Source organism: Branchiostoma belcheri, unplaced genomic scaffold (genome assembly GCF_001625305.1).
Source record: "Branchiostoma belcheri isolate BF01 breed outbred unplaced genomic scaffold, Haploidv18h27 scaffold254, whole genome shotgun sequence".
In the NCBI taxonomy this organism is placed as follows: Eukaryota; Metazoa; Chordata; class Leptocardii; order Amphioxiformes; family Branchiostomatidae; genus Branchiostoma; species Branchiostoma belcheri.
The window spans coordinates 148,567-163,078 of NW_017803859.1; the positions used below are offsets into that span (position 1 = coordinate 148,567).

At 39.6% G+C, this 14,512-nt stretch overlaps 2 protein-coding genes and 1 pseudogene across 4 annotated transcripts in view; 1 reads left to right on the forward strand and 2 right to left on the reverse strand.

The window, feature by feature from the left end:
* Positions 1–1,804, reverse strand: part of LOC109471701 — a 9,372-nt gene extending 7,568 nt beyond the window's left edge. The window contains exon 1 of one of the 3 annotated variants that reach the window (XM_019771038.1): positions 1,606–1,804. In XM_019771038.1, coding sequence (XP_019626597.1) covers positions 1,606–1,682 — 77 coding nt within the window. In that variant the 5' untranslated portion in view covers positions 1,683–1,804. The remainder of the gene's footprint in view (positions 1–1,605) is intronic. The other 2 variants (XM_019771039.1, XM_019771040.1) reach the window with 2 other exon arrangements.
* A 4,164-nt stretch (positions 1,805–5,968) lies between these two features.
* Positions 5,969–11,736, forward strand: LOC109471687 (annotated as a pseudogene).
* Positions 11,737–13,585: 1,849 nt separating this feature from the next.
* LOC109471696 (tyrosine decarboxylase 1-like) overlaps positions 13,586–14,512 on the reverse strand; it is a 9,564-nt gene continuing 8,637 nt past the window's right edge. The window contains exons 7-8 of the mRNA XM_019771034.1: positions 14,237–14,343; positions 13,586–13,959 (exon numbers count right to left, since the gene is read on the reverse strand). Of these exons, the coding sequence (XP_019626593.1) occupies positions 13,691–13,959; positions 14,237–14,343 (376 nt within the window). The 3' untranslated portion in view covers positions 13,586–13,690. The remainder of the gene's footprint in view (positions 13,960–14,236; positions 14,344–14,512) is intronic.

Below are 14,512 nucleotides of genomic sequence, written 5' to 3' on the forward strand. Positions count from 1 at the left end.
AATGGTGTACTAGTGAAAATTTATCTCATCTACAATTTTTATGTAGTTATGACGTAATATGACGTCATTATGACGTCATTAATGTGATTTTATTGGCCAAAACCGTCTAAATAGGTTTTTCCCTGAAAACCTCCCTGGTATACAACATAACTTTACCAAAAGTGTTTATGACAGAATATAAGGGTGTACTAAGTCTTATGTTGCCCATAGCAACACCGGTGACGTCATAAAATGACGTCATGCATATTTAAGATATCCGCCATCTTGGATCATCAATCTTGAATTTTCAAAAATATTTTTTTTCTATGATAAAGCCTAAAATACATTGTAAACATACTAAACACCTTCATTCAAACCTTTTTGTAAAAGAAATGGAAGTATTGATGAAATTTTAATGAAAATAACCCGTATATACCTGTTCTAATGATATGGTCCGCCATCTTGGATTTTGGCCAATGACGTCATCAAATTAGCATAAATTATGCATATTTAATGATTAAATTTACATAAAATTATATGGGATGTTATTATTATTAGAAACCATGAGTAACTTGACATAAAACCCATAAAATTCTATTGTTGAAACAAAAAGTACTAAATTTAGCAAAAAATGCCTGTCAGAAACCCGTTGCCATGGCAACACAAAAAATTATTATCTTATTCCAATGATAGAGAATTGTTGCCAACAATATTTTAGGAAAAGTCACCAAGTTTGGTCGTTCTACGGCTAGCCGTTCAGACGCTAGGTGACATCAAAGTTGCCGCGGGTCACCTTTTACGCCCCCCCCCCCGGTCTAGGTAGGGTTAAGGCCCCCAAGGTTACTCACTTGGGCGCAGTAAAATTATAGTAGGGTGCACTTTAGGAACACGACCAACTAATATGTTGAAATTTAGGGTATAACCTGCAAAATGACTGAAAACAAAAAAAGTTATCGTTTTTTAACATTATGACGCCCTCTTTTATTTGGCCCTCTACCGGGGTCAACGGAACTGCAGCCGACTCACCCTGGAAGGCAGTTGCGTAAGACAGGCGCATTTATACACTCAACGAGCAAACTTCAGAATCCTACTCATACGATCGAAAAGTCGACTCATTATACTACCATACGGTAAAGTTCATGCCTCGCTGCCTTTCATTTTAAAATGTATGCAAACGCTACAAGATTTCGTCCGTACTATTTTCTGTACCCTACGTAATAGGGGTCGCGGATAATTACTGTGTCCTGCGACCTTATTGTCTTACCTACCAGTATTTACATTCCTAACAGACCAAATTACTAGCATACAGAAAAACGAAATGTACGTTGAATATACTATACAATGTGTGATTTACACAGAAGTTCACTTGCTTCTGAACTAAAGACTACGCGGAAAAAAAACATCATATGTAAACAACCACACTAAATACTGTGCATATTCCCTGGGGACACGCGATCGTTCTTTTAGTACATGTATTACTAGTCTTCATAGCTGCATTATTTGTGTCATTACGTATCTATAAGAGAACATCCACAGCAAATACTTTGATCAAAATCCCTATCAAGAATTAGAGTCTTTCCCCTGGATATTAAGAAAGTAAAAAAAAAAAAAGAAACGGAAGCTCACCTCAGGTGTAGGATTTCCTTACCAACAAACGTCTTGTCAGTTCTTATTTTCAGATGTCCAAAAACTTGAAGATCCATCAACGAAATGAGTCTTGTAGATATAAATTACGACGAAGAACTAAGTACATAATGTATAACCATGGTGGTATAACATATACTTCGACCAGTCCTTTGCAAACTGTTGTGTTAGTGCAATTTTTCCTTACGTAACATACGGCAGACAACTTGTCAGACCAGTTGGACTTCCTCTAGACTGAGCCCACATCTACATACTGACCTGGGACAAGACGGCCCATTGTAGCCTGGGTGACAGCCTTCTATCGTGAGTGAATCTTCGGCCAGAGCCGCCATATACGCCCCGCTCTAGTCAAGTTGACACCCTGGCTCTAACCCTTGTCCTGCTGGCATTCCTGGCACAATATTTTTCAACAATATCAGGTCTTAATTAGATCATAGACCCCCATTTGTTTTGCCCCGCAGTGGCATAGTTACTTCCGCATTCGTTGCGTTTCGCTGCGGTGTGATGCGTTGCACGAGAAATACCCCCAAACCGTACCTATACAGGGTGCTATATAGATGGTACTGTATGTGCAAAACAACAGGTGTTGTGCGCCACAGGACAAGGGTTTTAATCATCCCCTACCTCGCACGATATTATTAAAAGACTAGGGCGGCAACAATTTCTTGCAATTGGAGCAAACAAGGGTTTCTCCTCTCAGAAATTTATCGCTTTTGAAAAGCCAGGGTCTGGCACTGTGAGGCAAGTCCCTTTCCATTCCTAGGCCTAATGACAACTTTGTTTGTGTCTATTATTTATTTGCACGTACAAAGCAAAGAACGTTTATTGGTAGAAAATGATGAGAAGAATATGGGTGAGTAATGGGAAATCTGCAAGGTTTCTATGGGATTAATTACATAATTTCTCGTGGCCAGTTAGTGCTAATTTTTTTTTACGAATATATGGGAAACTAGAGTTCGATGATCTCATACCTCCATGACATGTGTATTGTTTTCATAAATCTTACGCATGGTGATAACCACCTGTAATTGGCTTACATTTTTCACCGCATATATTCAAATCATATGAGGCCATTTGCATATATTGTATTAATTGATTATACTCTCCAACAAATGACAGGGTTATCTTAAGAAATAAGGCTATTCTAGCGTTTCCTCATAAATTATGCAAATGAGGTCCTGATTGACATAAATTATGTTTAGTGATGTTCACCTTCACTGAACTTCCAATTATGGCAAGTATTAAATTCCCAGCAGTTACCACCATAAATTGTACCAATTTGCCATTTATTATGCAAATTAGGTCTTCCTTTACATAATCGATATCTGCCAATGATCTTGTCGTTCTCACTAACATATGTCTATAGAGTTTTATAGCCCTAATATGAAGTACAGCTGATTTATAGAATTTCCTCATTAATTATGCAAATTAGATCCTGATTTGCATAATTATATTTTGATTATGTCAAGCATCACTTAAGCTACCTACATACCAAAAATCATGATGATCCATCAAACGGTTCTTCAGTTATCCTCTCTCGAAGATTTTCGAAGAAACCACCCTGCAGTTCCAGAACAAGCCGCTAGGGGGACCAAACTCACGTGACTTCTTCCCGAGGACAAGAGCTACCTTCCATCCAAATTTCATGACCCTAGCATGTCCAGATCGCGAGATATCAAAACCGGAAGTTGCGCTGCAGTACCAAGGGAAGCTACTAGGGGGCCCAAAATCTAATCATTTCCAGTTTTCGTCACACCTTACCAACACACCAAGTATGAAACCAATCCATCCAGGCGTTCTTGAGTTATCTTGTTGACCAACAGACGGACAGACGGACAGACGGACGGACAGATAAACGCAACTGAAAATATAACCTCCATGACACATTTCATGGAGGTAATAAGACGAAACAAAACGTATTATCAAAGGCCGTATTCGTGGTCTATCCTGTCGGTAGTTTCCAAATGTTTCGTCCGAAAAGATCTGCAACCAGCAAATTCCATTTCATCGTTTTCGTATTCCCAGAATGCATAGCGCCAGGGGTAGGAAAATTTGCAGGTTGCATAGCGAGCTAATAACGTCATGGTGTCGGAATACGACATACTGTTGGCATTACAGAGCCTGTTTTTCTCTGTCTTTTGAGGTGTTGTAGTATTTTGCTTCAGGTTGAACCTGACAATAAATAAACTGCAAAATCATTTTTTTTTCTAGATAACATGGAGCATGTAGTTTATAAAGTTACTCTCTACAGTGGTAACGTTATACCGCTGAATAGTACAATAATGTTTCAAAATGAATCAACACATGTTTAATTAATATATAAGTATATGAAATTGAGGAAGTTAACTTCATTACATATTTCAGACGTCATAAACTAATATGAAAATACCAAAGAACACATAATTCCAACCCGTTCGCCCTAAGTATCTTTAGAATAGAAAAAATGCACCATTGACTAATCATTCGACGAAAAACGTGGTTTTACGCAGGCGCAGTATGTTCTGTTTCATCCGTGTCACAGGGTTACTTGTAACTCTAGCCGTTTCTGTTGTAATAAAATGAAGTAGTAAAATTAAAGAAATAGTTTCTCTTTTAAAAATTAAGCAAAGATGCAAATAAAGTTGCTTTTATATACATTGCGAATTTCATACATTGCGAAGTTTTGTACGCGCACTTTCCCAAACAAGTGACATAGAAAAACAAAGATTTGATTGTGGTCAGCTACCTTGCGAGACAATGTAGAACTGCAGACAGGAACATTGCACAACTAGGCTGAATACTAAGTACATTTTCCACACAGCTTTCTTGCAGTCATACTTTTCTTCTTGTTCCTTGTCTGCCTCACGATATCACAGGTTTATTACACGAAAAGGAAGAAGACTCAGGCAGATATAACCTAATAGACGAGACGTACCGTCAGACCAATGAGAGTGGCTTCATCTTTGTCACATATTTGCATTTCTATTGTGTTAACGGGGGTAGGCGGGGCTTTAGGTTTGGTTCATCGTACACGGGTCATTGTTACTGGGTGTCTCTATCTTAACCTGAAATGATATTGGCTGGATGCACCAACGGCACACCTAAATGAAGGAATTTCATTTGCCAGATTAGAGCAGCATTCTCTCCTACCATATTAATCGTGATTTATCTGATTGAAGGAATACAGGCAGTTTTAAGGGAAACTAGAAGGAACAACTGACTGTTTGCGCAGTCAGTGCATTGAGTCGCCAATGCAACCCTGAAAAGGTGAGACAATTTTATCTACTTATAGTACACCTTATCATCGAGTTTCGATCAAATAGTGCATATAACCTAGCAGCTGTACAATTACGAATTGACTATCCTTACTTAGGCCCTTATTACCTCGTGGATAAATTACCCCAATGACATATTTAGAGCTTTTATATTTTCTGATCATTTTTATAGTTTTCCAGTGATAGTCACATTACTATCATCTATGCATGTTGATGTTTATCTATAACTAGCAATTAACATATGCCACCAATATGAAATTTCCTATTTGAGATAACAAACTTCATTTCTAGTACAGAGACTATTTATCTATTTGCCGTCAAAACATCATGACCATGGAGTGTCCAGAAAACGAGATTATATAACCAGTACCCACCAGGGGGCCCCAAATAGTAATCATATTCTGCTTTTGTCATACCCTACCAACATACCAAATATGACATACGTCCTGATTAATCATTAGATCACACACACACACACACACACACACACACACACACACACACACACACACACACACACACACACACACACACACATACAACACACAAACAGCCAGACACGCACACACACACATACACACACAGACACACACAAACACAGAGACAGACAGACACACACACAGGCAGACATACACACAAACACACACACACACAGAAACACACGTACAAACAGACACACACACACACACACACATACAGACACACGCACAAACACAGAAACTCACAGAGACACACACACACAGACAGACACACACACACACACACACAGACAGACAGACACACACACACACACAGGCATTCACGCATATAGCTAGTCCTACTAGGTAACAATGATACTTCTGAACAACAAGTGAAACCATGTGAAGTAAAGAATCTTCTTGGTGCGTGAGCTCAGTGAACCTTGGCATTAACATTAATTGGTCATACAAAAGACCATTGACGCACGTATGTTAGGCGTGGCTCACTTCCAATTTTCCTATTGAATAATTTATTACAAAACGTCTCTGACTAAATTCCCCAGAGTAACATTACGTACTCTGTAATGCATTTTTTTTCATTTCAGGGCGAATGTTTGGCATAAAAGAGGGAAGATGTCTAATACCAACATGACCAGCCTGATAAAGAAGCTACAGGAGTTGGACATGTGCCTCAAATGTCAACATATAGAAGAGGTTGGGTATGGATACGCACTGAGAGAAGCTATTATTTCCACGGACTCATTTATGGAGGTAGAAGTCCTAAAAAGTCTTGGAGACCTGCATCTTCAGAAAGGCAAGGTCAGTAAAGATTCAGCAGAGTTTGATAAGGCTACTGCCTTGTATGCCACCGCCCGACGGCGATGCACAGATCCAGACATGGAACAAACACTGGAACATCGTATCGGCTACATGGAGAAACGCTCAAGACGACTGCTAAAGGGATACACCCCAAAGTATCCGTCGCCAGACTACTGGGGCACTGCTGACAGCAATGTCTTACGAGTGGCAGAGATTTGTGACAAATTGGACGGTACAGTTGCTACACCCTGGCACTCTGTTGAGGAAAGCTACCTACAGACATTAGTGAAGGCGATTGGGAACAGCGACATATTTTTGGAACTTGAGGTTCTGAAGTCACTCGGGGATCTCTACCTCAGGAAAGGCATGGACACCTCTGATGTATCCCAGTTCTCCAACGCAACTGCCATGTACAACAAGGCCCTGACAGGATGTAAGGATCCTGAGACAACTTCGACTCTGCAACATCGCATTAGATACACGGACAGGATCAGGGACACAGTAAGGAAGGTACAACTTAACAGATATATTTATTGTGCAACGATTATAATGACGGTACATCATAAGTAGTAGTTTGTACTGTGGAAACCTGTTTCGGCTCATAATAAAGCATTTTTAGATGCATATTCTCACTGTAGTGCACGTAGTATTTCATATATCATAATAGCTGTCATGGCTGACATATCATGCTATATGAGTGCCTGCATACATTAATATTTGATGCTGTATTAATATTTAATGATGTACGGACTACGTATCATCGAAGGTAGAGATACATTGTACCATACCTCAATGAAATATCTAGAACTTTCGAAAATTGTATGCAAATGGTGAAAGATTAACATCACAAATGAAACTCTTTTTATAAGCTAATAGGGCAAAAAAAGTTACACTGTTTGTCAGTTCTTTTGGAGCACAGTGGCAATCTACCATACAAAAATCGTGACAATAGCGTGTTCGAAACACAAGATCCCGCTGTAGCACCAATGAAAGCCGCAAGGGGCCGGACATTACTTTCAACTACGAAAACATATGGAACCAATCAATCCAGTTCTCCCGTTTTCAAATTATCTTGACAACAGACACAGACACACAGATATAAGCCCTATGCATTTTTGATTGAGGTAACTACCTTTCTATGCACAGCAATAGTAAAAGCTTAAAAATGTCCTAAAATTTGGTTTGATTTGATCATTTAGAAACCTTCCACAAAGAAACAAAGACCAGGAGAAAGTAGCCTGCACATGGGGCATCATTCTGGGAACTTAACAAGAACTGACATCACAAAGGACTACCATCTCCATTCAAACATAACAAGGTGAGGAAACATTCACAAGAAACTTCAAAATCTGAAATGATATAGCGAGATAACTCTGTAATTTAGTAATTTTTTAAAAAGAATAAATGCATAATAACAACAATCTTGTTGATTTGCAGAAAAGCAAGAGGGACAACAGCAAACAGCGATGCAGTTGGAACTACTGAATGGAAATACAGAGACTGGTGAGAAAAAATCGTACTAGTAGGAGCATGTGATCCTACTAAATTCCTTGCTTTCATTGACCTGACCTTTTTTTACACTTACAATATGTAGTTATACTAAGTTGGACTACCTATAACCATGATTGTCTTTCATATTAAGGTGTTACGAAGATCACCTTAAAGAAGGAGAATCCTCCCTTGCCAGGGCAGACCTGGACTCAGCAGAACAGCACTTTGCAGGTGCACTCAAGATGATACATGTAAGAGGTAAGGGGAAATCTGATGACATTGGCAAGCTTTTTAGTCATTAGTTAATTGAGAAAAGGATGCAATAATGTAACTAAATGGACAAGAAAATGTGCCAGATAGAAACCATTCATAGTTATCACAGTCTTCTAAATGGATGAAGGTGAGTTCCTAACAACATTATCAGTTTGGAATTTCAATACTGTTTTATTGAAATAAATTCAAATTGAACTATTGAGGTCATCTTGTGACGCTGAATTGCAGCCTCACAGACTCTTGCAACTGTCACAGTTCCACGAAAAGTGTGTGTGTGTGTGGAAGGATTTATGTGTATTATGTAATTGTAAACCCTGCATCGTTTCAGCGCTATAAAAGACTGCTATTGCACGGGTAATGTTTTTTTACCAATTATATTTATCATTATTTACAACCTGAAGCTCTTTCTGTCTAGAATCCTCAGCCCAGCAGTACCAGAGAGAGGTGGAGCCCCTGTGCAAGTTGGGGGATGTCTACAGTAAGCGAGGACAACAAACGGGAGACGATGGAGACTTAGTCAAAGCAGCAGCACTCTACATGGCAGCAAAAGCTAGGTCAAAAGAGGAAGTCTTTAATGGTAAAATAGCAGCAGCCATTAGAGAAGCAGAAGTGCTGTTTTTAAAATGTATCTTAAATGTTCACGGTGTAGCTCAGGATAACACAGAAAAACATAAGAAACAGTTGAAGGAGACCGGATCAAGCTGGAGATGGAAACAATTGACCAGAGGCTAGATCCATATGTACATGACGAAGATGACCCATGTGTTCCAGAGATAGAGGCGAAACGAGCCCAAGCTGTGAGGCAGTTGTTCGCAAAGATTGCACAACAAAGGAAAAAGTTCATTGGCCTACTTTTAGACGAGTGTATTGGGTTAATGGGCCCCCCTACCTGTAAGTATGCCCTGATAGGTTTGGGTTCACAGTCCAAAGGACTGGTAACTCCATACTCAGACTTGGAGTTTGCCATCTTGGTAGAAGAAGAAAGCGAAAAAAGTATTGTTTATTTCCGCACTCTCACCCACTATCTACACCTCAAGGTGGTCAATCTTGGAGAAACTATTCTCCCAGCATTGGGTATAAAATCCCTTAATGATTTCTACTCCAAGAGCCCACTTGACAACTGGTACTATGACACTGTTACACAACGCGGGTTTTCATTTGATGGATCTATGCCAAAGGCAAGCAAAACTCCGCTTGGCAGGCCGAGAAATATGAACAAACCACCCAGTGAACTCATCTGCACCCCAGAAAACATGGCTTTGAAACTACAACAGGATGCAACGTTGTTCCTGAAGGAAGGATATCACCTTGCCTCTATCTTGAGGAACCCGTGCCTACTAGCAGGAGACCAGGATTTGGTTGACATACACATGGACAACACAGTAAAGATACTGCAGGCTGATGGGGGTAAAATGGCTCGAGAACTTGCACAAGAGATACAGAAAGAAAACATAAAAAGGATCAACGATGAGGAAACAATAACAGCGAGGCTGATTGATGTAAAGAAAGATCTCTATCGCTTCCCTGCTCTAGCAGTGGAATGTTTGGCACTGTTTTCACGCATTATACCTAAAACAATTTGGGAAACAATAGAGGAGATGAAAAACCAAAAAGTGATCAGTCCAAATGATGCACACCACCTGACAGTGCTTACCAGTATCTCAGCAGAACTCAGACTCAGAACATACTTGGCAAATGGGGGACAGAAGGAAAACTTGTCAGTTTTGACTTCAATGGAAACAGCAATGCATAGACAGGGCTCATCCCTACAGGAATTATCCCTACGGACCAATAATGAATTAGAAACAAGTTCATTAGTACAGGTGTTTTATCTGCCAAACGACAAACAGCTTTTTAGGTACTATTATACTGCAATTCCACTGAAACGTGCTCTGCAGGAACAGATTGAAAAGAAGCCAGTCTTTTGGTTCATCTCAGATCTATATGATAATTCCCAAACAGTACGAGGAAAGATGTACGATGAGTTATGCAAGTATGAGCATGCCATCGGCTGTTATCACGAGGCCCTGAAGAAAGCAGATGGAAGTGACACAGAGAAAGGGAGGCTGCTAAATGATATTGGAGCTGCTTATGACGAGACTGGCGATTACACAAATTGTGTCAGCTACCACGAACAGGCTCTTCAGTTGTACCGGGGTATCTATGGCCAGAATACGGCACATCGTGATATTGCCAACTCCCTGAACAACCTGGGGTCAGCCTGGAATAGCCTATGTGAGTACACAAAAGCAATCGACTATCATGAACAGGCACTGCAAATGGACAGGATTATCTATGGTCAGAGTACAGCACATCCTCACATTGCCACTTTACTCAACAATCTGGGGCTCGCCTGGCACCACGTCGGTGATTACAGAAAAGCATCCTACTTCTATGAACAGGCACTTCAGATGAATAGGGATATCTACGGTCCGTCTACAGCACATATTAACATTGCATTAACTCTTGACAACATTGGGTCAGCCCGTAGTGACCTGAGCGATTACAGTGAATCAATCAGCTATTATGAACAGGCACTACAGATGAAAAGTAGTATCTATGGCCAGGGTACAGCACATCCTGATATTGTCCTCTCATTTAACAACCTGGGGTCAGCCTCGAGTGATCTGGGTGATTACAGAACATCAATCAGCTATTATGAACAGGCACTGCAGATGTGGAGGGGTATCTATGGCCAGGGCACAGCACACCCTAACGTTGCTACCTTACTCGGCAACTTGGGGCTAGCCTGGAGCGATCTGGGTAATTACAAAGAAGCAGTCAGTCTTCATGAGCAGGCCCTGGAAATGCGCAAGAGTATCCATGCTCAAAGTACAGCACATGCTGACATTGCCAACTCACTCCACAACCTAGGGTACGCCTGGAGTCAGCTTGGTGATTACACAAAAGCAATCACCTATCAAGAACAGGCACTGCAGATATACACTAGTATCTACGGCAAGGATAAAGCATATCCTGAGATTGCTGCTTCACTCACCAACCTTGGGTCAGTCTGGTTCCACCTGGGTGACTACATAAAATCAATCAGCTATTATGAGCAGGCATTGCAGATGGAAAGAAGTATCCTCGGTAAGGGTACAACACACCCTCGCATTGCCCTACTACTCGGCAACATGGGGTTAGCCTGGGGTCATCTGGGTGATTACAGAAAAGCCGTCAGCTATCATGAGCAGGCACTACAGATGAACAGGAGTGTCTACAAGCAGACTACAGCACATCCGCATATTGCCACCTCACTAAATAACCTGGGGGAAGCCTTGAGAAATCTGGGTGATTACAGAAAGGCAATCAGCTATGATGAGCAGGTACTGCAAATGAATAAGATAATCTATAGGAAGAGTCCTGTACATCCTCACATTGCTTCCTCACTAAATAACTTGGGAGTTAACTGGGAAAAGTTGCGTGATTTCAGAAAAGCAATCAGCTACCATGAACAGGCATTGCAGATGCGAGTGAGTATTTTTAGTCAAAGCACAGCACATCCCGACATTGCCAACTCACTCTACAACCTAGGATCCGCCTGGTATAGCGTGCATGATTTCAGGAAAGCTATGAGCTACAGTGAACAGGCACTGCAGATGTACAAGAGTATCTATGGTTTGGATACACCACATCCTGACATTGTCAAGTCCCTCAACAGCCTGGGTTTAAACTGTTACTACCTCGGAAAGTACAGGAGAGCACTTGGTCTGTTGCAAGACGCATTGGCAATGGCAAAAGCGGTATTTGCTCATGACGAAAACCACCCAATGATTAAGTCCATAGAAAGCTTCATTGTGCAACTGTGCAATCATTAAATCACATGCATGTAGATATCATTTATGATGTAAATGATATATTATCCTATATAATAAATTAACAGATCAGCATATCATAAAAGTGAGAGGAGATTACTGCTTCATGACATTAATTAGTTGTTCGATTGTAAATTTTAGTAGATAATACACCTCTTTTTTCAAGTTTTTATCTGTATAGCTATTGGGCATCAAAACTTGCCCTTTTATTAGGCTTTCGGATCTATTGTGGAAGTGTTCTTCTAGGCTCAAGTTCATGTTCACAACCGACAATGTGGACATACTTAAATGGTGAAAATCCCCTTGTGAAGGAAAAGCAGCTGAGGACCATACTTCCGATATGTCTCCAGAAGCACAGAGTTTAATTAATTAATTGATTTGGCATTGAGCCTGCCAAGAATCAAATGAAAAAAAAAGCTAACTGCAATTCAAATTTCATTTTTGGCGTTGCCTCAGGGGCTATTAGGCATTTTCTACAGTATTGCAATCCATTTAAAGATCTTTTGAGATTTGAACACATGCATTTCCTATTAAATTGGTTGATAGTTAGTTTTATTTGAGGAACTGAAAAAGATATGTTTCAAATGTTTTTCCGTTTTTTGATAAGAGATAACAAAATATTACATTGTATTTTGTTGGAAATATACTACATTTTTGTACTCAAAATGAAGTATCAATATATTCAAGCTTAATTTTTCATATGGACAGTTTTTCGAATGTGAGCAGTGACCACTTGTGAACGCAATTATGGTTTAATTTTGCATTACATAGTTTGATTTCAACTGTTAATTGTTGTTATCAATATGCAACATCAGCCTCAAAAGTAGTCAAATTTTATAGTAATGTTAAACAGCTTTTTTTGTTGTTGACATCAGAATGAAAAGTAATGTTCGTTTACTGCAGCCATGTTTAACAGTATTATCATAATTGTTGTTAGGAGATACCATGTTGTGTTTAAAGATTCCGATAAAAATATTTATTGGGAATATATAAATGAAATTGATAAATGAATTAGTTATGACCTTGCATGTTTAGGTTTGCATCTCTGGTATTCACATACTTTAGAAAAGTCTCCCGAAGAAAAGAGCTACCAGTAATGAGGCATCTGGAATTGACAATGGCTTTTTTATTGACGTTTTACCATGCAATTTAATTGAATTATACAGCACAGAATGTAAAAACACATCTAACACATCTAAGAAGACTTGCACTGAATTGTCCTTTATTTTGATTTAAATATGTAAGTTGTAGTCGCACTTTCTAAAACGCTCCCGATAGTAATGATGTCGTCTTCAACACCGATCATATATTAATAACGCCTTCCTTTTAGTTTTTTTAATACCGATATACGTCACTGTCAAGATTTCTGCGCCGATGATTTTGTGACAATTATAGCGAAAACTGCCGTCTCAAATTTTCATAGACCATATCATATATGTAGTAAGCAGACGGCTTCGGGTTTAAATCACCTAATCTTGTTATAGTGTTTCCCTTGACTGATTAAAGACGGTGTTAAACACTACTACGTCTCTAAATTCTTTACAGTTACCTGACATGAGGTTTTATACCTATAAGTACTATGGGAGTTTGGCTTGTTAAAAGTAAGCTAATGAAAGTATAGAGTTGGTATTGCTTGCTTTCAAAAAGTCAACGAAGATAAGACTGGATCAGTTAACAACATATAATCTAAACATGTCAATTGTGTTGTGTAATTGTTATTTATCTGATAGCTACTTTCATAGTCTTAATCTGAGGTAACTCTGTAAGCCTGAATTCATGTTTATTTGACGAATCCTTTACACTACCCTTTCAATTAAGAGCATCGCCCCAAGATCATATTTTGCAGAAATATCTTGGTTACAAGTGTGCATCAAACTTAACCATTCAAGAATTTATAATAAGTGTTGGAAAACAACCTGTTCCATAGTGTTGATAACAGTTCACGTTACGTACGTCTTTACAACTTTAATTTGTCTATACATTCCTTGATGACGCTGAGACAAAGATCAATATGCCGGAGATGTGTTCTAAACGTGAGAACACAGATCCGCAGGCAGAACACCCCCTCGACAGTAGTGGACGATAGGAAGATGCGACCATCTTTTAAAATGGCGTCCAGCAGCCGGCGGTTGAAGTCGTCTGCACTGCCCCCTAGCGATGTGTCGTGGTAGTGGAACACAACTACTGACAAGTCCGGCGGTTTTAGGGTAGTCATACCAGGGATTTCTGTAAAAATGATTTTTACAAAGTCATGGTAGCTATTGAGTCAAAATTTTAATACATATGTATTTAAAAAATTGTTGCATGGGTTGTAGTTGCATTTATGACAAAAACACTTGCAAGCCATTATTTCCGAAAAGTAGTATCCATGCATGCTAAAATCAACTTCGAGGTGATTCATTTTTTGTCAAACAACAGGTCAGAGCAATATAAAACTCTCAAAGATCTAAAAATTTCTCAATTGCAAATATGAATTGTATTATAGACTGAAAGTGTCACATACCTTTGACCTTGTGGTAGAAGTACTTAGCCAGTAGCAATTTCTCCTCCAGTGCCGATCTAAACGGTTTTAGACCGAATAGTTTGAGAGGGAGCCACAGTCGTGGGGCCCTACAGGGAACGAAATTGGGAACAAGCCATTCAGTTTCATGTGTGTAAAATGCTGCATTTCACCTCGGAAACTCATTCCATCATTAAGCCATGTTGGTTTGATTATATGGATCCTATGGGAACCCCAAAACTGATGCGAGTGTGCGAATTAAAAAAGTCCCCCCCCCCC